This window comes from Amblyomma mixtum, chromosome 6 (genome assembly GCF_055824585.1).
Source record: "Amblyomma mixtum isolate Tamu chromosome 6, ASM5582458v1, whole genome shotgun sequence".
Taxonomy (NCBI): domain Eukaryota; kingdom Metazoa; phylum Arthropoda; class Arachnida; order Ixodida; family Ixodidae; genus Amblyomma; species Amblyomma mixtum.
The window spans coordinates 8025672-8049183 of NC_143017.1; the positions used below are offsets into that span (position 1 = coordinate 8025672).

At 49.8% G+C, this 23512-nt stretch overlaps 1 protein-coding gene and 2 pseudogenes across 24 annotated transcripts in view; 1 reads left to right on the plus strand and 2 right to left on the minus strand.

Annotated features, from left to right (window-relative positions):
- The window catches only part of LOC149338157 (uncharacterized), a 164353-nt gene that overhangs the window by 15224 nt on the left and 125617 nt on the right, over window positions 1–23512 (plus strand). For 12 of the 24 annotated variants that reach the window (XR_016283391.1, XR_016283392.1, XM_089547515.1 and 9 more), the window contains exons 3-4: window positions 2886–3031; window positions 20261–20317. The exons of 4 other annotated variants lie outside the window; for them this stretch is intronic. Coding sequence is in view for 11 of the 20 variants with exons in the window: in XM_089547515.1 (XP_089403641.1) it covers window positions 2886–3031; window positions 20261–20317 (203 nt within the window). In the remaining 9 variants the exon portion in view is untranslated. Of the gene's footprint in view, window positions 1–2885; window positions 3032–19359; window positions 19457–20260; window positions 20318–23512 lie in introns of all 24 variants that reach the window. 8 more of the 24 variants (XR_016283393.1, XR_016283399.1, XR_016283395.1 and 5 more) reach the window with 4 other exon arrangements.
- LOC149338159 (uncharacterized) lies at window positions 406–1789 on the minus strand (annotated as a pseudogene).
- LOC149338160 (uncharacterized) lies at window positions 4344–6370 on the minus strand (annotated as a pseudogene).

Consider the following 23512-nt stretch of genomic DNA (forward strand, 5'->3'; position numbering starts at 1 on the left):
ATGTGCTGCAAGTTGAGAATAGAAAGTACATGGTACACATAGGGGCCAGCTGGGGTGTTGAAACCATTCTTCAACAGGCAGTTTCGAAGGCATTTAATAAGATGCGGGAAATCTGAAATGAAGAACAGATTTCGCGTTGGGTCAGAGGGGTGCTGGACCTTGCAGTTAACTGAAGTGGCACGTGTTCCCATCATCCTCCACATTTTCCGGTTCCAGCTTGCACCGTCAGTTGTAATAAAATCGACAAAGAGTCCACTTTTTTCTGCCAGTATTGTGGCCTCTGTTATGAGTTTGGCGAGGATGTTGCCGTTGACTTGATTCCATTTTCCTTGAAATGGTACAAAGGGGACCAGATGTCTTGTCCTTTTGTGTGGTGAACGGCCCCTTCAATTGCACCAGTGCTCCTCACGGACAAATTCTCATCAATGAGCAATCCTCCATGCCTCTTGCTGATGATTTCAGTTTCTTGAGGATTTTCTCATTGAAACCAAAAAGTGTACGCTAAATGGATACGTAACGTTTCAGTGTTGATTTGCTTGGCAGGGCAAGGATTTTGTTTTTTCTCAAGTGCTCATATAAGCGGGGACTCTTCATCTTTGTTATGATGCAGTCAAGTAGCCAGCTTTCGCTGTACCGAAGGCCATTTGGTTTGACTTTAGCTGCATGCTGCCGGGGTGTAAGGCTCTCAATTTGCTCTTGAAGAACATCTGGTTTTTTTTTGCTGCAACTTGCTCTTGTATTTTCACAAGGCTTTCTCTTGCATCAGCAAGACGAGTGGAAAGTCTCTTGTTCTTTCTTACTGCAGTTTTCAGTTTATGAGCAACGCTGTGGCGTGCCTTTGTGGTCTTACGCTGGATCGCCGTGTGAGCAAAGCTCGCCTCAGGTACCGGCAGGAGACACTTGAGATACCTGGAAAAGCATGGTAAGGCACAGCCACGTCTATAATGGCTGCATTATGTGCCGTTATTCATGAATAAAGAAATGATGACTACCTTGTTTAGGCAATTGCTGCTGTGAAGAGAGCTTCACCAGAGTCTTCATGTTTCATTGCGCCCACACACAGCTGCATCGAGTCGGCCTGCCTCCGTTTTGCCCTGTGCTGGGCCTTCCTTTATCGAAACGCCTCTAGCAAGCACTTGGCAGCATGTGGAGAGCACTGCTGCTGCATTGGAGGTCAACACGGCCGTGCAGTACACGACACCGGCGGGGCCAAGAAAGCTGTGTTTGCTCCAGTACACTGATGGCACTTCCAAATTGAACCAGAACTGAGAAAGAGGTAGTACACGCTGGTTCGCGACAGGAATTGGTGCTCGATGCAGTTCTCCTGCGCATCAACTGCGTCCTCGGTAGGAGAAGGCGGCACGGCCACAGCATTATCCAACGGGCAGAAAGCGGGCTTTGGTTGTCCGTCGGACGTTTCTGACCTTTTCCTCTTTCGGGCGGTCCTCTCTTGTGTCGGCTTCTTAGTTGGGTAGGTCGGCAAATTGGGTAGTATGGTTGGCATGGCATCGGCGCAGAGAATCGGCTTCCCGCGAGCTATCCTCACCTCTTTGCCTTGGATTACGTGCACATAATCCCCGAGCACATAACGCGGCTCGAAATGGGGCTCGCATACTGCGCTCGTGTCGTCCAAGGGCTTGTCAGCTCTGTGGAGGTTCTTTTCCCATTCTTTCCGCCTGTTTTCGTCCTTCGGGACGCCAAACAGGGTCAGCTTCGGTCCACCCTTCACATACACATAGCCCGTTTGGCACCCGGGCGCGTGACAGTGGTTTTGCCGATGTCGAGGCATATCTCAGTCCCAGCAAAAGCACACTTATGTCTTCATGCTGTGCGTGACAAAAACACTGCACGAAAAAAACACGCGCGACGACGTACACAGCAAACAAACGCAGCTCCGCTGAGAGGCAAGTGCGCGCGCGGGCCGCTGCTGCTACAGTGAAGCCGACACTAGCGCCGCCGCTCGTCCTCTCGGAGAAGCACATATCGTCGACGTTCGCGGAGCCACCGCTACGCATAGCACCTGCCGGCGAGTAAGCCCACTGCCCCCTTCTAGTACACTGTAGCTGTGGGGTGTCTAGCGTGCGTAGCTCACGCCTTTTTCGTTTTGTTTTTTTGCTAAAAGTTGCATTGAGGTTTCTTTACCGAAAACAGGCTGGACTTGCGGCTCTGTGCTTTTTCGTGTACACTGTTGAAACGCTAAAATAGAGCTCTGCGTTGCGTATTTATCCCTGTTGGCTTATCCTGAATGGCATACAATTTTTAATCGAGGGAAACATGTTTAGGCATCTGATTGTTTACTTCAGATGGTAATGTTCATCCAGTTTCGAGTGAACTGTATTTTGGATTTTTATACCGTCCTTTTTATAGTTCGGGCTCATAACTTTTTGCAGGGTTTCGTATTTAGTAAAGGAGACTATAAATAGGTTTTTTAACGCAGGTCCGGGTGAATAAATGTTGCTGCAAAGATGAATGAATGCTGAATTTGCGCTGCGTATTTAGAATACTGAGTCTGCCCTTAGGTTATCAGGTAAATAGTTCGGGGAAGGTGACTGTGGGAATCGCATGCTGCCGCAGCTCAGGGCGCGCGCTAGAAACAGCACCGTTTTTTCTTGGCTATATTTTTTGACTAGGTTACGCGGTCAGCTTTTTAGGTGCTTTTTGTTTGCGATCAATCGAAAAAGTGGTTTAAGAACCTCGGAAAAGCGCCCACGGTCGATCGGTGATGCGCCAGGCATGTCACCTGCAGAAACGGAGTGCGGCTTCGCCGCATAACTTGGTTGCTTGACAGGCAAGATGGCGGACCTACGCGCAACTCTGCTACCTTTGGTAGCATATACAGTAACTCTAAGCAGTATGCATAACCAGCGCCTCCTATATTTTTTCAGTGCCCGGCAGAAAGGCCGCCCCTCGGACCCTCTCCTGTCACTTCGCCACCCGCGGCGCTTCTGGCTGACACGACGTAGGGTGCCTCGATGCCGCTTTTCACCCACTCCTTTCGGCGCCATCTTGGTGGTTCTCTGGAATGCGCTGGGTGCGTTGCGGCGGCAGGTTATCTATCGGTCAGAGAGAAGGGGCCGGGCGTGTACCACCGTGATGTAAATGTAAATTTTCTTCTCTGCCGTCTGCCGGCTTACATAAACAGTTGGTTTCCAAAGAGGGTGTGCGACACATGTCCCGTAACCTGAAGGTGGCAATATTTTCTTACGACGTTACCCCTTTTTTATGAACATTTTTCACTCGTATGCTTCCCACAAGCATCACTTGGATGGAATTTCGTGTTCGCAGCTCTTTTAATAATAAGTTTGTTTCTTATTACAGATCATATTTATGTGACTAGAAGAAAAATGACACGTTGCATAAGTAGGCCGACAGCAGTTAAAATGCCTATTGAAGAGGGAAAAAATGGCTAAGAACATTTTTCAGCAATCAAACACAATCTATTTGCAATATTAAGGTTTGTGCAACCAAAACTCCCTGTTCATAGACTGCATTTTCACTCCCTACTCTGGCCACAAAAGTGGGTAGATAGCAGGTGGGAGGTTCACCCGTCAGCCTCTATTATATTCTGTTTTGAAAAGGAGAGAGGGGAATGCTCCTTAATCTGCGTGAACCGGAAGCCTCGACGGCTGCTACCAGCTTTCAAGATCGAGTGTAAAGGGCAGCTGTTGAAAGAGTACAATGGCACATTCCTTCGACAAATACCGGGCTCCACCTGCTTCACGTGTTTTCACCGCGGCTCTGAACAAAAAAAAATGTGCGATCGCGAGAGAGTAAAGATCATCGTGAGACACCCCGTGAATGGTACGGAAGTTGAGTGTAGCTCACTGAAAGTGAAAAGACGCAATGATTCATATATTTAGCTTGTTGGCTTCCGTCATGTATGTCATACCGAAACCCTTTTCCCTTCCCATGTCTGCTCAATCACAAATGTTTTTATGTGCATATGACTAGCGTTGTTGCTTAAACTTGCATGGATGCCTTCTTGCACGAACTGCAAAACCACTTGACGCTTTTTGGCACTCCACTTAAGCCCACACATTTGAAATGAAACCATGTTGTGGTACAGTTGGGACCGTCACACGCAATCATTTTCCCTTCCTCGTGTCCTTCACATATACAATACTTCACGACAGTGCTGTCTGTACAACTTGTGGCATTGTAACAGAGGAGGCTGGCGGCTGTTTGCATGGCTTGTAGTTTTTGACATGCACTGCCCAGCTTCTTGCAGTACATTCATGGTTGATGCTCCCACATTTCTGTTGGAACTGGGAGGCTGATGTCCTTTCTCTCTGCTGAACCAGCAGCCAACAAGCTCAGGCATGAGAACTCTGCAGAAAAATATCTCAGCAACTTGGATGCAAGAACTTCTTGTCTAGCCTTACTCCCTCAACATTCATTTCATTCGGGTTCCATAGAACAAAGTCACAGTATTCTCTTTCCCAGACAAACAGCTGCAACTGTACCTGGTACAAGTACCGGTGTCTGGTCTTCAGCTGAAGTGTATTGTTGCATTCAACTACGCAGCTGTTGCAGTCGGACAGCAGGTCGGCTAACCGTCCGTCTTTTACTGTCCATGGACTTCTACTAGTCCTTTGCCACAAAATCATATTCTACCAGCATGTTGGGTGTCGCACCCAGCAAGATGTGCTGCTGCGAGATTAAAAGCCCAGCTTCCTGAAACTGTGGTCCTCTGTGAAGATCAGCTGCTTGTTTATATTTTTTCAGTGCATTAGGCTCATTCTTCCTATCATACCTTATGGCAGGTGACGTAGCCTTGTTATCATGTGGATAGCAGATACGCTTCACCAGGCTCAATGATGGGGCATCAACTTTAGTATGACACACATCATACGGGGTTGAAGCTGTCACCCTTCCTGCTCTGTATGAGAACCACTGAGTGATCATATGCTGGCTCCTTGTCCTTGATTCGATGCTGCAAACTGCTTCCTCACTTGTTTCAAGCTTGTCATGTATCTCATGGCATTCCTTCAAAAAAGCTCAGGATGGCTTAGCTTTTGAGCCCATTGGCTGTGCAGTCGTCGGCCTTTTGCAGCGTCTCACTGCTGGCACATAACATGTCGCTGAAGGCTGGATCTGTGCTTCCCACAGCTGGCCGGTGACCTGAAGCGACCAGGGTGGGGAAAAAGCTCGCCCACTCGTCTTCTGTGGGCGCTGCTGGCAGTGCAGAGGCTTTAGGCGCACAAGTCGTACTGGCGTCGGCACACAAGCGTTGTTTTTTCATCGCCGATGACGCAAAATCCGTAGCAGTGATCGGCCTCACCTCCACTTTCCTGATATGTGTCGGCAGCCAGGCGTTAGTGCCGTCCATGCATGAGCGCTCATGCTGCACGCGCACGCCGTACTCGAAGAGCAGTGCCGCCACATGGGAGCATGCCTCACCGTTCTCGGCCATGCCAGTGCAGTGCACTGCAACGACGTCGCCGTCTTTCTTGCATAGAATCCACGCTTCAACGTTGTTGAGGCCCTGCGAATGGTTGACCTGGACAGATTCGCGTCTAACGCAATCACTCTCACACAGTTGAAATGGGTCCACACCACAAAGGGCGACTTTTTGACTGTAGCGCTCCCGATCCTCCACGCACAGCGTTGCTGCATAAAGGACTTTATTATGCGCCGTTTTACTGAGAAAAAAAAAAGGTCAGTTCTTAAGGTACAGTGACGCAAGCAGGTGACTCACTACACATCTTCGCTCGAATAGCTAAGCTTGCTTCGTGCATACTCTGTCTGCTGGCTTCAGAATGGCACATTACCCAGAGTGCGTAGCGTTACGGTGTTGCCGCCATTCGTGCATACACCGTATAGTTATGTGTGCCCAAGTACCTTTAGCTCCTTGGTATTTACATACCCTGCCCTCTGCCTTGTGCCGATTGTATATAGCTTAGATTTATGGCGAAAAGTAGGGGCTTGCTTGTATCTTCCTTCAGGCCATTGCTTCCTTTAGTGAGAGTGGTGTGTCTGGGGGTGGTAATTTCCTTCTGTGTGATTTCTCGGTGTGTGACAGGTGGGTCTCAAGTTTTTGCATGCTGGTTGCTCCATCGTTGCCCGGAGGTAAGTTGCTCTGGCAAGGATGTGCGCTGCTTCGTTCCCTCTGTTGTATTGATGGGCCCGTGCCCATATTAGTGTTCTCTCCCTATCCAGACCTCCCAGGATTTGCTCTACCCCCTTGCTGTAGTTGCATAGTACTGTTTTGCTCTTGCTGATTACCTCTCTTGCGTGAGTTCCTCTACAGGTTAGCACTGCTGGAACTTCTCTTGCGTGTTGATCGATGCAATGACTGGATTGCCCCTACAACTGCCGCTACGGCAGCTCCGTCCTCGCCTACTGTGGCATCCACGTCTTCAGCTGGCATTTGCTCTAATCCTTTTTCCAGGGCTCTGGCTTTTTGATTTAGTCTTTCCTTATTAAATTATGGGTGAATGTTTCTAGGCATTGCGGGGGGGGGGGGGGGGGGGGGGGATCGTGAGTAGTTCCCACCGTCTAGAGTCCAGGCTGACTTTCTTTTCTCCGACCGGTGCTGCCTTCCATCCTTAGGATGGTCCTGCCTGCTTCGGTGCCACTCAGCCTCTCCAACTGTGCTGTTCTTACTCCTTTTATAATTTCTCTATTATGGACTCCTAACTCCTCTAGTCTTTGAGTCGATGTTAGCACCGGGAGTTTGAGTGCCTTCTTGGTACAGTCTCTGATTATTGCGTCTAGTGTTAGAGCGCAGCTCTTGGGTGCCCGTTTCTGCATTTCGCGGCGTCGCCGTTGTGGGTTGTAACCGGCAGTGCTGTAGCCCCTTTAAGCTGCGAAAGCAATGGAGCGGGAGCTTGGAAAGGAGAAAGTAAAAGCGCAACCTCCTCCCCTCCTTAGCAACCGGCGTGCCGGTGGGAGGTGCAGCTGTGCATAGCAACCGTGAGGTCACACAGTAGCGGTAGATTGATTGATTGATTAAAAACAACTTTATTTGTTCAGTATTCTCAGAACATATGGGTGGGCCGGTAGTCCACTGGCTGCTGCTGCTGCTGCGCTGGCCCTCCCCACCAGCCAGTGCTGACGGTCAGGATCATCGCTGAGCAGAAGAGCCTCCCACTGCTCCTCCGAGGGGTTGGGAATGGGGTCTACTAAGGGATTATATTGGCATGCCCACACCATTTGGTAGAGGTTAGCTACCGCTCCACAGTGTGGACACTGCGGAGAGTGTAGTGTACGGTACCACTGGTGTGGCTTAGCTCAACGTTTTTAGATCCCTTTCAGTTTGCAAGCTCCCCCGCGCCGCGCCCGAGAAAGCGGCCCCCCGTCCGCTTCCACTCACCACGCAGCGCTGCTGTCGCTGTCGGCCCGGAGGCGCCGGAGCGCTCGCGCTTGGCAGTTGCTGTGACAGCCTGTTCTCATCCGCGATAACATTGGGGACCGAACACGTCGAACTCAAATTTGCTGTACTTTTGGAGCTGTCACGTTGAAACTTCAGCCTCATGGTTAAAGAAATGTTTCACCTGGCTAGTAAGGGTGAGATAAAGAGCAGGCTGATGCCAGTTCGCAAAAAACCAATCGTTTGCATGGCGCTTTATCGCATCACGTTTGCGATGTTTAGCGCTGATGATATGCGTATTTGGAGTAGAGCTATCAATATTTCTTCGGGAGAATGCACGAAACATTAATGAAAGGATAAAACTAGCGATGTTCCGCTTCTAGATCAGTCACGAAATTCCGCGCTATATTATCAACGAAGCACCGCACATGCGAGCAGCATTTTGCACGTTCTTTAGAATTCCAATTTCAGAGAACACAAGTATAAATGCAGACACACTTAGCTGGATGCAGGGAGGGAATAACTATAGAAGAGCTTTTTATTTGCAATGATAGCACAGACAGGAGCAGCGTACTGCACTTTCATTTTTAGAATGTTAATTTCATTGAACACAGACAAGCATTAAATGCAGACACACTAAGTCGGAAGCACGGAGGGAATGGCTACTTGAAGGTGAGCTTTTTTATTTGCAATGACAATATTTCTCTGTTCTCTAGCCGACGGTTCACGTCTCTCGCCTAGAAGTGGATGCGTGCCACTATGACAAAATGCAGCACTTGGCATGTAAAAGTGGCCATATGCTCTGCACATCCAAGCCGAACAAGGTTTTGCAATTCAAGCTCGTCTAGCAGCTCCCAAAAAACGTCCCTTTCAAAAACGGGACCTTCCTTCAAAGAAATCGGGATTGCTTTGTTTACAATGTTGGTAAACTCTAGCATCTTTTTGGTGGGATGCTTTAAGCACCCTTGCTTGAAGCTTTTGTATACTGTAAGATAAGCGTCACTGCCAACAACTGGCACAGGACAGCTGATATCTTCCATGCTGATATCTGCTGGCTGCTCCAAATCAGGCGGCGGCGACCATGGCGTAGACGCGAAGGGCCACGCTGGTCGGGCAAACAGCGTGGCGAGCGCCACCGCACGGAAGGAAACGGAAAGGCGACAATCCGCGCACCGCAGCTTTCAAACTGAAAGGGATCTAAAAACGTTGGCTTAGCTGGCGTTGAGTGTGCGTTGGTTTGTAGTCTCCTAAGCGTGTTCTCTTCTAACTTACTGAGGGATTTGTTTGGTGTTGGGTACTCCTTTGTGGCTCTTCTGTATGGTGCGAGATTGTCAGCATACACTGCTAAACCTATAAGGTCGCGGCACCCTTCATGGTCATCAGGGGGAGACGCCAGGTATAGAAGAGTTCGGGCATGCCTGTGAGCGGCTTTGTTTCCTCCTGGTAGTTCCAGGTAACCAGGAAACCAGATGACTGAGGCTTGGTTGGGTGGATGCTTAGTCAGCAATGACAACCCTGACCTGTGAATTAATCCGTTATTGAAATTCTGGGAATAAGTGAGCACAATGGCATTGGGGTTAGATGCTACTGCTAATGCAATGGCTGCTTCCTCTGCGTGAGTGGGGTTAGATGTCTTCACCGAGGCGCAGTTCACCATCGACCCTGCAGGCGTTGAGACCACAATAGTCATGACTCCATTCTGTGGTCCTGCTGCGTCCACGTAAAGGGTGTTAGTTTGCTTTGTCCCATCTCTCCTGCAGGGCTTCCCCTCTTGCTTTCCTCCTCTCGATGTTATGTGCGGGTTGCATATTCCGCGGAATGGGGTGCACGTTTATGCGTCTTCTCACATCGCGTGGGTCCTCTCAAGCAGTTCTCTGCCTGGTTTTGTAAGTGCGAGCCTATTGAGTTGTGAGAGCCATTGTGCTCTCCACATCTCTTTGAGGGTATTATGTACTAGAACCATGAGCTTTGCCGTTGGCGTGGAGTTTGGTAGCCCCAGTGCCGTCTTGTAGGCTTTCCTGATGAGTGTCTCCAACTTTTCAATTTATGACGTGGAGAGGTTAAGGAATGCTGTCCCGTACATTATCCGAGAGATCACGAAAGCTTGCACTAAGCGGATGGTGTCCCTTTCCTTCATGCCATGGTGTCTATTTCGGATACGATGTATCATCCGGAGGATTTGCTCGGTGGATGTTGTAAGCTTCTTCATAGTGGTGGAACTAGTGCGCGTGTGTCAGCGGTGGCATCTACACCGCTGCTCCTTCGCCAGACGTCTTATTGTAGTCGAGTGAGTGAGATGCATGGCTCCGAAGCGGCCCAGTGATTCCGCGCCAAGCGGTTTGAGGAAGCGGCTGTGGGTTGACCACAAGGCTTCCGCCAAGGACCCTTTAGAATTTCCGAAGTGGCTTCGGTATTTTTTTGAGGAAAATAAATGTGCAGTATCTGACTCCCACAGCTGTGAAACCAATAGAGCGGGGCCTTGGAAAGCAGAGGGTAAAATTTGTCAATTGGTTTTTGAGGAGAGGAAATGTGCAGTATCTGTCTGACACATCTTGGTGGACACCTGAACCAGAGGGAAGGTGCATAACTGCCCTCTTGGAACAGTGGACACCTCAGTCGTTCTTTAAGCTACGTGGCGATAGTGACAGATGTGCGCTGCATGCTTTGGCGTTGACAGCCTTGTGCCAGAAGCGCTGCCACCTGCCAGGGTGGCAGTGTGGGTGGGTACTTTAAGGTAGGTGTAAAGGCAAGCGGGAATTTCTTACCACTTATGCGGGAGGACATCCCATTCCTCTCGCTCGTAATGGCTCCCACAGCTGTGACAGCCTTGCAAAATACCTGCGCAGACATGGTGTTTGAGAACGAGGCATTGGTGCAGCAAGTCGAGCATATATCCATCTATTTCTCCGTCCGCAAAGCTTCCTTCATGGCAATCAAGAACTGTTAATGGAGTGTTTCTTGAAGAAGGAATGTGTGTGAAAAATAAGTTGTCTATAATTATACTTCCTGGAAAAAACAGCGCTAAACGAAAGGACAACGAAAAAGAGTACAACAGGACCGGCGCTATCAACTGAAGGCTTTATTAGGAACAACACGCAATATATACTCCAATGACAACCAAGAACGCATGGCAACACCAAAAGCTACAATGATACATCAATCACCTGGATCCAGATACTTCAGTTCACAGTCATGAACTGTTACAGAGGGGATGCTCACGCACGAGTCACTGTTTTTTTGAATATGAAAGGCTTCACTGATTTCCCGTGTTAGTTTATCTTTGTGTTTGTACAGAATCTTAGTTTCGTTAAAAATGGGGGTACATGATTTTTCAGAAGAATCAGGTTGGTTATTCTGGGAACAGTTCCTGTAATGCAAGGCCAAGTTTGACGACGGAGCCCCCCTTAATGAAGTGTTGTGGTCTCTTAAGCGGGTGTTCAAGCACCTTCCTGTTTGGCCTATATAGGTCTTCCCGCACGTGAACGGCACTTGATACACAACCCCTTCACAGCACAAGGGACAAACCGCCGGTCATGCTTAATCTGGCAACCTTTTTTTGTTTTTCTTCGTTTCTTTTCCTCTTCCCTGGCCCTTCTATCTACAATGGCGCACAATTTGCCGAGCTTGTTTGGTGCCGAAAAAAGAACGTCAATGCCATATCTGCTGCCTACTTGCTTGAAACTGTGTGACATTTGGTGAATGTACGGTAGAACAACGAATTTCTTTTTTTCCTTTTTTGAAGGTTCCTGTGGTTCATGCCTTTTGACCCTTTTAATTATCTTAGTGCAAGCAAGTAATAAAACATCATCTGGAAAGCACGCACTTCTTAGCCTCTGAACCTGCTGATTAAAACTTGTACTGATGGCATGCACGCATGACTTGGTTATGGCAGCACCTAAGCAAGAAACTGCTATGCCACATTTAACAACCTTGGAATGCGCTGAACGAAAACTGAGCAAAGGCTTCTCTGATCTCTGAAGGAAGGACCAGCACACGTGATCTTGCTTCGTTGTCAATCTTATATCTAAAAACTGCAGCTCGTTGTTGCAGCTGCAGTTTTTAGATATAAGATTGACAACGAAGCAAGATCACGTGTGCTGGTCCTTCCTTCAGAGATCAGAGAAGCCTTTGCTCAGTTTTCCATAGATTGATGTCTAACCCATAGATTGATGTCTTCTGCATAGATGCTGTAATTCAAGTTCTCTATTTCGTCTAGCAATTTGGGAGACCCCTCATTGCTATGTTAAACAAGAAGAGGGACAGTACTGCCCCTTGTGGGATGCCGGCTCCTGCTATCTTGATTGATTCTGATCTGATATCTTTGAATTTGGGAGCTACTCCCCTGTCTTCCAAGAAGTTTTTGAGGTATCTGTAGGCATGCTTGCCCAGGCCTGCATCCCGGAGGCCTAAGTCCCAAAATGACCCTCGCGTTCCCTTTGTACCCTTGGATGTATCCAGTCTTAGCATGATATCCTGCGTGCTGAGACCTGGACGAAAACCCATCACCCCGTCTGGCTATTGTCTTTGTTCTTCCATGTGTCTGGAAAGCCTGTTGAGCATGACGTGCTCCATGGCCTTCCCGCCACAGGACGTCAGTGATAGTGGTCCCAAGTGGGTTTACCTGGTTTCGGCATGAAGACAATCTCTGCCCATTTCCAGGATTTGGGCACTTTCCCTATGTTCTGTCAGGTGTGGGGCTGAAATATCTCAATTTCCAAGTGCTTTGTTATTGATTCGATCTGGTCCTGCCCCTGAGTTCGTTTTCAGGTTGCTTAGGGCAGCCCTGACCTCAGCCTCTGTGAAGGGCTCATCAAGCTCTGTTTTCGCTCCCGTAGTTTTCTTCTTTTTCTTTTGGGTGCTGGCCGATGTATGTCTCGGGCAGCTTGTTGCACATCTCTTCGTCTGTGCCTTTGAAATATGCCTTGCCCAGTGTTCATTTCGTCGCATGCTATTGACCAATTTTCTTCTTCCAAGTCCCTGGCGTATCTTTCGATCTCTGTGCGTAATTTTCTATTTTGACCGTTAGCTTGTTGTTTTTCTCCACTGTTTCCTCCTTTTTTCTGAGGAGTGTGAGGAGGCGAGAGTCGACAATACGGGGTGCTTTTTTGTCCTGCACTTCCACTGTTGCAGCTTCTATGTGCTCCCTTAACTGTGCCATCCAGGTCTCAATACAGCCGATGCCTCCTGTGCATTTGGATTGCTTGAGTGTTCTGAACTTGTCCCATTCTGTTATTTCTTGGGTTTTTTTCTTCCTTAATCTGCAACCTCTACCCTAGCGTAAAGGTGATTATGTAGTAATCGCTTCCTAGGTTTTCCCGGGTGTTATTCCACCTGGTTCTGCCCAAGTTCATAGTGATTGTCTGGTCCGGAGAGGTGTCTAAGCTACCTCAATGTCTGCCCCTGGCAAAGGAGTCCGGGCCGTTATGGAGGGTAAATCCTTGGCTTTGAATGGCGTTCCACAGTTTTTTCCCTTTGGGTTTAGAGTCTGGATAGCCTCATTCCTCGTCTCCCACGTTGAAGTCTCCCACTGTTACTAATGGGTCCTTATCTGCAATCGTTCTAGCTTTTTTGAAAAGGGGCCCAACGTCTCTGTTGTCCTGAGGGGGACTGTAATGTTGAGTACGAAGAGGCTTTTCATGTCTCTTTTGCTTGTAACGACCTCTGTGAGGACGTGGTCGTGTTGTTCGATCCCCGTCTCCCGTATTATCACAGCTATATTCTTTTGAATGAAGGTTACAGCTATGGATCCCTCCTTTCCCTTTTTTGTACCCCATAAGTTTGGCCCTAGTGGTTACCTCCTGCAGGGCTATTGTTATTGCGTCTTGGTCCTGCAGTTTTGTAAAGCGCTGCAGTAGCGCTCTTTTCCTGTTCAGGCTTCTGCAGTTCCAGTGCCACAGCACATTGTTATCTGGTTTCTTTCTGGGTGGGGTTGCTTTTTCCGTGCAATGATTTTAACTGCGTGCTCTGACGTCACTTCGCGCATACGCACAGCTGGCGGAGTGTGGTGCCACGGTTCATCGCGCAGCCACACTGACCTTGGAAGCGGCTGGCCTAGTGTAGCTCTCGCTACAAAAGCCTTCAGTGTAATAGTAGTCAGCACTGCGTGTCGGAAATAATGGGGCTGCGTAAAAAAAAAAATGGTATGATGCTAGCCGTTTGTCGCAGAACATTTAGGATGGTGTCATACGAAGCAGCGTTTCGTGCAGCATAAACTTGCTAGTGCCGCCGCGGTGGCTCAATGGCTATGGTGCTCGGCTGCTGTCCCGAAAGACGCGGGTTCGATCCCGGTCGCGGCGGCTGAATTTCTTTGGAGGAGAAATTCGAGGCCCGTGTACTGTGCGATGTCAGTGCACGTTAAAGAACCCCAGGTGGTCGAAATTTCCGGAGCCCTCCACTACGGCGTCTCTCATAGCCTTAGTCGCTTTGGGACGTTAAACCCCATAAACCAAACCAAACCAAAACTTGCTAGTGAAGTTAGAGCCTAGCTCGCGTCAGGGATTCAAACCGGTGACCTATAATTGGGGCTGCGTTAAAAAAAAATTGCATCGGGGTAATTTGTTGTTCTGGTGATTGATGATTGATTGGTGTGTGATAGGTAATACGAGTTAATAAAATCATTGTAATGGATTAATTAAAGAAATGATAATATTGCAAAAGGGGGGTAGAAAGTGTGAAAATGCTCAGAATGAAAAGCCAGTGCTTGATGATGCTAATCACAAGCATTTAGTGTGTAATTGATCAATAAAGAATTGAAACTGTTGAGGGTTTACGGGGTCGCAGCGGAGCACCAGACAGATACGACCAGCGTGGCAGGTTTCTAGTTCCGGACTGCCCGTGCCGGGCGTGCGCCACGAGCACGCGCTGTCCGTCTTTATTTTCCTCTAGCGCGCGCTGTAACGCCGATCTCAGCGCCGGCGCTTTATAGCGTCGCCGGGCGCTACAGGGCCCCCCGCCTAGACGGAACGGCGAAAGGTACGCGCCGACGGGGTACAGATGGAGGTCACGCGATGGAGGGAGGGTCCGGTAAGTAAGTTCATGTCAGGGTCCGGGAAGAGCCGTCGGGTGGAGGGCGCGGATTCAGGTGGACGAGCCTGGCTGCTGCGCAATGGGCGAATGATGCAGGGTGCCGAGCTGACAAAGCATATTAGGGCAATGGAGGCCATGGTGGGGCCGTCACCGAATGTAGTGCTGCCCGCTGGCACAAGTGTCATTGGTGCTGGACCGTTGCAGCTGATGTCGGCGGGAAGCTGGCACACAGAGTACGCCGTCACAAGCAAGGGAGCGGTCGAAACGGCTCCGTGGACAGATGTGGTCTTTAGCGTGGTGTCGTGTCGCTGCTGTAGCGCCAGCTTCAAGTCGTCCAAATAGGTGGAAATGGCTGGCTTACATGGCTCAGGTGCCCCTGATGTAGGGCGCAAGCAGTGCGGTCCGGCCACTAGGGTTGGCACAGGTGTGACCGACGAGACAACGGTGACAGCTGTGGTGATGACGGAGGAAGTTGCTGGGTTCAATTCCAGGTGCTGGGGTAAAGCGGGAGTGGCCGTCCGGAGCGACTGGCCAGTGCTGATGCGCGGGTGGGCATGGTCGGGCGTGAGAGCAAGCGCTGACACTGGGTCAGGAACTGTTTCAGGCAAAGTGGGGCTGGAGGCGATCGCCGTGCTTGTTACTGCTGTCATCGGGTTGGCTTTCTCATCCTGCTCCTGATGACGAGTAGTGCTCTGCGGACCTTCTGAGGGGCTGGGAGTGTGACAAGCAGGCTTGGTCGTTGTCGAGGGCTCTTTAGCATCAGCGGGCGACGGCTTCAACCTCACAGAAGAGGCCTGCAGAGCTGTTGGTGGTAGTGACGAGGTAGATGGAGATGCCGGAAGCCTCGGCACGGCTGCTGCCGCAGAGTCGTCTTTGGCTGCAGGAGGCTCTGGCGACAACGCCACTGAAGCGCAAAGAGGCAGGGCCAGAGACGCGGGTACGATAGTAGTGGGAGAAGGACGCGAGGCGAAGTTCGTGCGGATCCCACCTGGTGTGGCGTCGAGAGAGACAGCCGGGCTGGAGACGCTGGACGGGAGTGGCGGCGAGGCGGCGAGGGGCTGCTGAGGCGGGCCGGGTTCTGATGAAGGCTGCGTGGGCGCGAGCGAGGCCGGTGCAGGGCCAGAGGCTGGCGGCGGCGAAAACGGGTCCGCTGCGTCGTAGAGCGGCGGCGGAACGTAGTAGGCGCCGAAGTACGCCAAGACGGCCGCACGCAGCTCATCGTATGGCCGGCCGCCGAAAGCAGAGTAGGTGAGCCGACGCAGGAGGTCGGCCGGGAGGATGTCACAAAGGACTTCGTGTTTCAACGGCTGGATGGTGATGCCGTTCAGGTACATCGCAGCCTCCAGTTGGGCGAACCACCCGCCGACGCCTGCAGGCCGGAACGCCGGGAGCGGCGGGTCGAAACTTGGGTGCTGCCAGTACGCCATGCTAGGACGCCGCTGGGACAGAAGGCACGGTTCGCCGGGTCACCACTGTTGAGGGTTTGCGGGGTCGCAGCGGAGCACCAGACAGAGACGACCAGCGTGGCAGGTTTCTAGTTCCGGACTGCCCGTGCCGGGCGTGCGCCACGAGCACGCGCTGTCCGTCTTTATTTTCCTCTAGCGCGCGCTGTAACGCCGATCTCAGCGCCGGCGCTTTATAGCGTCGCCGGGCGCTACAAAACTATTGAAAGAAGGGAAAACGCATTCAAAGGCCGCCCAGAATGGAAGACCTCGCCCACTACGCTATCATGTCATGCCCTTAAGGCGGAGCTTAAGTGTCCTTGCGAATTTTCTTGCTCGGCACTTACTGGATTGGTGCTTGCGCCTTAAGGGTGCACTGAAGAGGCATCTTGACTCATCTTGTGGTCACGGGAACTCGATCTGCACGTTCCGAGCATTCATAGAAATTTCGAATTACAGCCATGTGCGGCCGATTTCCCTAGTTTAAATCAGATTAATGTCCGGCTCCCACTTTTTTTTTAATTCCCCGCAGGCGGTGGGAGGAGCTGACCAACGCATGGAGTGCCTTTCAGGCAGTTGCATGGCGGCTTTGCTTTCACTGTTTTGTTTTTAGGTTTCCGTCAATAAATAGATCTAGTCAGAGACTACATAGCTGTAAATTAGGCCCACGGAAACAAAAATACGCGTAGACTCTTTGCTTTCGCCAATCGCTACATATCACTCCGCCGATGCCAGAGCGGCAAGCCGCTACTGGACTGGTTGAAAGGTTGGTCGACTTCTCCCACCATCTTTGGGAAATTAAAAAAAAGGCGGGAGCCGGAGCATTTAATTGGAGTTAAATTAAGGAAATCGGCCGCACAGCGAAATAATTCCAAGTTTCTAAGAATGTTCGGAACATGTAGATGGAACTCCAGCGATAAATTCCAGTTCAGACTCCTCTTCAGTGCACCTTAATAATCTTCGCACTAAATTTTTCAGAGACAATGAACGCATATGAAAGGCTGGTGCATGTTCCTTGCCTTGTCATTTGTAAACTTATCAGTGCTTCTCCATGGGAACATGATTTGAGACAGTATTATGTAAAAGATGGAACTTGCGTCTCTCCTGAGCTCTGGGCATCGATGCGTCCTTCTGAGCACTGCAAATTGTCGAGGATCAAACTGCTCACTTATTTAGGGTTTCTAGCTTTTTGCTATATGCTTCGCTTGTGCAGCCACGCTATGGGGTTTAAAATGGGGAGATAAATATGTATTCCCCGTTTAACCGCGGCTGACACAGTTCAAAACCGCGGGGACCCCACCCCGTGGTCGCGAGCGCTGCCGAGCGCACAGCGACCATGGCGGGCCTTGCTCTGCGGGAACAAAGGCACGACACACTGGCTGACACAAACAAGGCATTTATTCCTATAACAACAATAACGCCAGCTAACAACCTTAAACAGACCCACGCGCCTGCAAGTTACATGCTATGGAGGAGTCTTCCTGGTCTTCATGCACTTGAGGCAGGTCTTGCAGCGGAGGTCACGCCGACAGCGTGCACGCAGTCTTCCGCGGTATTCCGAAGGCGGCGTGAAGGTCTCTGCTGGGACGACTAGCATGGCCCGCGGACTACGTGTCCGCAGGCCCGCGAAGAGGAGGGCCGGTTGACCACTGCAGGCCAGGATTCTGCAGTAGTCTTCAGGGCAACAGCAGCCTGAGGTGGCTGCTGTCTGGTCTCGCCACAGCTGACCCGGATGGATGCGGCGGACAGGATACAGGCTGCTCCGTCGCAGCAGGCGGCAGCGAGACGATGTGCACTGGATCTGCAAAATTTCCGAAACACACTCCGCATGCCTTTAATGTAGGTCACGGGAGGGGAAACGGCGTCCGCAAGGGCCTCGTGGCTCAATGCTCAACTGGCTAGCAAAACGTGTCGGACGGCTGTGCAACGCAAAGTTCGAGTGAACAAAGCCCTTTCTTGAGTTGAACGAGAATGCTTGGTTCATGCGAGGTTAAAAAAAAAACGCGTGGGGCAGCAAAGTGCGCCCCCTCTCAACACCACGGTCCGGTGGCCGTCACTTTTGACATGGCGCAGGCAGCTCTGAAAAGCCTTAGGCCTCACTACCATTGTGACGGTCGATGACCCCCAACAAAAGAAAGACCCGAAACAGGTTCTGTGCGCGCGGCAGCGAGGAGGCATCAGCTTTGTGGGGTGGTCCTCCCCGCTCACTGCACAAAGCAGCTTCTGAGCGGTCGGCGCCCACCGTATGGGATGGCGTCGGAGCGCCCGGTGCCGAGCTGCAATACCAGCGAGCTCGTAGCGGCACCCGTGGCCCCAGGCCACCTGGCTCCCAGAGCCGCGACTCCCAGAGTTGAAAAAGAGACAGCGAGAAAATATATACAGAAAAATTGGACCACCCACGCGGCTTCTGTATTCACTCGCTTCGGGCTCGGCAACTCCGCGGGCGTTAGGCCTGGCGCTCCTTCGATGCGGACCAAGTGGTTCTTGAAGCAACTCCAGGAAGAAAAACTTGACAAAAAAAACATGCTGAGCATGTCGAAAAGTTCAAACATGCTGCAGCGCAATACATCTCGCACTCAAGAAAGCATGCTGCAGGTCCTAGCGATCAAAATTCACACTAGGCCTAGCACTTGTCAAGTCCGGACAAAGAGCGTTCCTCGAACCGAACAGACAGTCGTCCAATGTTCCAAGAGCAGGCCCCACGTTGGGCTGCCCGATGTGGTGTTTTCAATGGGGGGGATAAATAGGTATTTCACCTTTAACCGCGGCTGACACAGTTCAAAACTGCACGGACCCCACCTCGTGGTCGCGAGCGCTACCGAGCGCACAGCGACCACGGCGGGCCTTGCTCTGCGGGAACAAAGGAACGACACACTGGCTAACACAAAGAAGGCATTTATTACTATAACAACAATAACGCCAGCTAGCAACAATATACACTGAGGAATCGAGGATGTCCGACTCACCAGCACGGTTACGAGCGAACGTTCGCCCACGGTAGGGCAGAGGGAAAACTAAGAGGCCGGACGGGACAGGCTTGGCGGGAGCAAGTTCCGACCAAGAGGCGCTCGTCGACGAAGAGCGAAGCCGCGAGCAGAACGTCCGCTCGCTATCCCGGTCCCAGGGAAAAGAGAACCCGTCGCTCCCCGCGAGCGCGCAGCAAGACGCCATCCGTGGCTCTGGTGTCGCTGCGACGCGAGCGGCCTCTTCTGTTAGCTAAAGTAACCAAACTGAGAAGAGTGCGTTGCGGGGGAGCTAACTACAGTAGGGGGTGCAATGCGGGAAAGCGAACCACGGGGAGGCGAGTGCATCCCCACAACGCATAAAAAAAAATCACTCATAAAAATGCAGTGGTATTCCCGTCGGCTCATCTTTCAGTGTGGTTATGACAGCGATCCTGGCTCTCTTGAAAGAATGTATATAGGTGCATTACATATAGCCTGTTCACTTTTGTCATGGGCCAGCTGATTGCTTTTATTGTCTTTTTAGTTTCTGAAGGAGTGGACAATTTCTTTTCTTGTCATTCGTGACATTCTTACTGGCACTGACAGCTGTTGGTCTGTATGTATTTATTTGCAGCTGCCAGCTGCCAGCATCTGCTGGGCGATGCGTGCTTCCTGCCTTCGGCTGTACCATCCCTCCTTAGCTGTTCATGGTAGTTAAATAGGCTGGTAAGGTACGCATCAACGGAAAATATTGTCAACATAGGCTCACTGCCGTGTTTAGAAATGCGTGCAGAACTCTGTATGCACTTCACATCAGTCATCATCATCAGCAGCCTGACTACACCCACCTCAGGGAAAGGCTTAACCCTGTCCTTTGTCAGCTGCCGTCACTGTATCTCCGCAAACTTATAAATCTCATCTGCCCACCTAACTTTCTGCCGTCCCCTGCTACGTTTGCTTTCTCTTGGAACCCACTCCGTTACCCTTAAGGACCAGCGGTTATCTTGCCTTCGCATTACATGCCCTGCCAAAGCCCATTTCTTCCTCCTGATTTCAACTAAGATGTCATTAACCCGCGTTTTTTCCCTCACCCAATCTGCCCTCTTCCGATTTCCTAACGTTAGACCTATCATTTTCCTTTCCATAGCTCACTGCGTTGTTCTTAACTTAAGCTGAACCCTCTTTGTTAGCCTCCACGTTTCTGCCCCATAGGTGAGTACCGGTAGTATACAGCTGTTGTATAATTTTCTCTTCAGGGATATTGGTAAGCTACCATTCATGATCTGAGAGAACCTGCCATATGCGGTCCACCCCATTCTTATTCTTCTAGGTATTTCCCTCTCATGATCCGGATCTGCGGTCACTACCTGCCCTAAGTAGACATATTCTCTTACTACTTCCAGCACCTCACTACCAATTGCGAACTGCTGTTCCCTTGCTAGGCTGTTGAACATTTCTTTGGTTTTCTGCATGTTAATTCTTAGCCCCACCGTTCTGCTCTGCCTGTCTGACTGATTGATCATGTTTTTTTGCAGTTCTTGTCCTGAGTGGCTTAGCAAGGCAACGTCATCAGCGAATCGCAAATTACTCAGGTATTCTCCATTAACTCTTCTCCCCAACTGTTCCCATTCCAGTCCCCGGAATACCTACTGTAAGCAGGCAGTGAAGAGCATTGGCGAGATCGTATCTCCCTGCCTGCCACCTTTCCGTATTGGAATTTTATTGCTGACTTTATGGAGAACTATAGTAGCTGTGCAATCATTATAAATATCTTCCAATATTTTCACATAACACTCTTCCACACCCTGATTCCGCAATGCCTGCATGACAGCTGAGGTTTCCACTGGGTCAAATGCTTTCTAGTTATCAGTGAAGGCTATATATAGGGGTTGGTTATATTCTGCGCATTTCTCTATCACCTGATTGATAGTTTGAATGTGGTCTATTGTTGAATATCTTTTACGAAAACCTGCCTGATCATTGGGTTGAATAAAGTCCAAGGTTGTCCTGACTCTATTAGTGATTACCTTAGTAAATGCCTTGTAGGCAACGGACAATAAGCTGATTGGTCTGTAATTCTTCAAGTCCTTGACGTCTCCTTTCTGTTAGCGTTCTTCCAAGCTTCTGGTACTCTCGAGGTCACAAGGCATTGCGTATACAGGGTGGCTAGTTTTTGTAGCACAATCTCTCCTCCGTCCTTCAACAAATCTGCTGTTACCTGATCCTCACCGGCTGCTTTCCCTCTTTGCATTGCTCCTGAGGCTTTCTTTACTTCCTCCTTCGTTACTGGCGGGATGTCCCATTGCTGTGGTCGACTGCCTCCCTCAGTAACTTGATTACATTCGCTACTGTATAGATTTGTGTAGAACTCTTCGGCTAATTCAACTATCTTATCCATATTGCTGATGACATATTGCCCTGTTTGTCTTTTAGCGCATACATCTGGTTTTTACCTATGCCCAGTTTTCTCCTCACTGATTTCAGGCTACCTCCATTCCTTAGAGCATACTCGATTTTCTCCATGTTAAACTTTCTTATGCCGGCTTCCTTGCGCTTATTTATTAACTTCGATAGCTCTGCTAGTCCTATCCTGTCTATGGAGTTAGACGCCCTCATGCTTTGGCGTTTCTTAATCAGATCTTTAGTCTCGTGGCGTAGCTTGCTGGTATCCTGTCGAACCATCCTACCACCTACTTCTGCGGTGCCCTCTGTAACGATAGCTGTGAGATTATCATTTATTGTTTCAACACTACGGTCGTCTTCTTCAGTCAAAGCGGAAAATATTATCTGCAGCGACATTCTGAATTCCTCTACCTTCCCTCTTAATGCTAACTCGTTAATAGCCTTTCTCTTCACCAGTTTCCTCCGTTCCCTCTTCAAGTCTAAGCTAATACGAGACCTTACCATTCTGTGGTCGCTACAACGGACCTTACTGAGGACCTCCACATCCTCTACGATGCTAGGGTGTGCACACAGTATGAAGTCTGTTCGTCCACTTCCTGTTTGCTCGTTTGAGGAAGAAGGTATTCATAATCAGTAAATTATTTCTATCTGTGAACTCTACTAATAACTCTCCCCTACGGTTCCTAGAACCTATGCCATGGTCACCTACCGCCTTGTCTCCAGCCTGCTTTTTACCTACCTTCGCATTAAAGTTGCCCATCAGTACAGTGTACTGTGATTTTACTTTGGTTACTGCCGATTCCACATCCTCATAGAAGCTTTCAACTATCTGGTCATCATGGCTTGATGTGGGCGCGTAGGCCTGCACCACCTTCAGCTTGTACCTCTTATTAAGCCTAATTACGATAGCTGCCACTCTCTCGTTAATACTGTAAAACTCCTCGATGTTGCCAGCTATATCCTGATTTATGAGGAATCCCACACCTAGTTCTCGCCTATCTGCTAATCCACAATAGCACAGTACATGCCTGCCCTTCAGTACTGTATATGCCTCATCTGTCCTCCTAACCTCACTAAGCCCTATGACATCCCATTTAATACTGGCTAATTCCTCCAACAGCACTGCTAAGCTAGCCTCACTTGATAAGGTTCTTGCGTTAAATGTTGCCAGGTTCAGTTTCCAATGGCGGCCTGTCTGGAGCCAGAGATTGTTAGCACCCTCCGCTGTGTCACAGATCTGGCCGCCGCCTTGGTCAGTTGCTCCGCAGCCGCTGGGGACTGAGGGCCGAGGGTTAATTGGTTTGTTCATAGAAGGTTGTGGCCAAGTACTACACCAGGGTGGCCAAATCCTGTTCTGGTGAAGAAGTGCGTTGTTTGTTTGGTCACCGAAATCAGGCCGCACCCCAAGCCTGGTTATGCATCAATCGACACGCGGAGTTTTTTTTTTTTTTAATCCGGTGGAGAATTGCGTGGCACCGGGATTTGAACCCCGGTCCTCTTGCACGCGAGGCGGATGCTGTACCTCTACACCATCGCTCACCATCACAGCACCCATCGATCACCATCGCAACGCCATCACAGCAGTACCTCAGCTTAAAATTACATGAACCTAAAATTTATGTTGTCGCTCATACAGCGCTGTTAAAATAAAGGAGTTGAGCCTGCTTCAGGCGCAGTGACTATTGCTCACCTGTTGCCTCTTATGCATATGTGTCCTCTAGAAGGACCAAAATGTTTGTTTGTCCCTTTAAAAACATTGTGCTCTACAGCAGTACTTTAACGGTATTTCTGGCACGTACTCCAAAATGTCACTCAGTAATGTACAGTGCATGATGACACCAGTTCTTGTATGGCGCAGCATCCTTGCAGAGTACCTGGCAAGGTGCTGTCTGCACAGATGTGCTGCTGGTTTATTGCTACGGAATGTAGCAATAATCGATAGTATTATCGGTAGTCTACTTTCGATAGTAATACTATCAGTAGTAGAATCGATAGTATTGCCATGTATCGTAGTGCCCATTAGTTCGCGCTCAAGGCCGCAGGAAAGGGGTGTTATCATTTTTGTTCGTGATGCGAGGAGCGACCAGACTAATCTCGATTGATCACAGCCATGAAGAGCTGCATCTACATCTTTCTAGATTACTGTAGATGATCTTGACCTGTGGCTGAACAATGCCGCTTAATTTAATTCCCGTTTAATGCTTGCTGTTCATCAAGCTGTGTATAATTTTGGGATAAATTGAAAACTGCAGGTAGACTGGCATTTAATTGCAATAATTATACCCATAATTATGAAGCTCTGTTCGAAGGTAGGTGAGCATTTAGTGTGCATGCTTTGAATTTGATTATTTTCACACTGCTAAATGGAGGACGGGTCTCTGCTA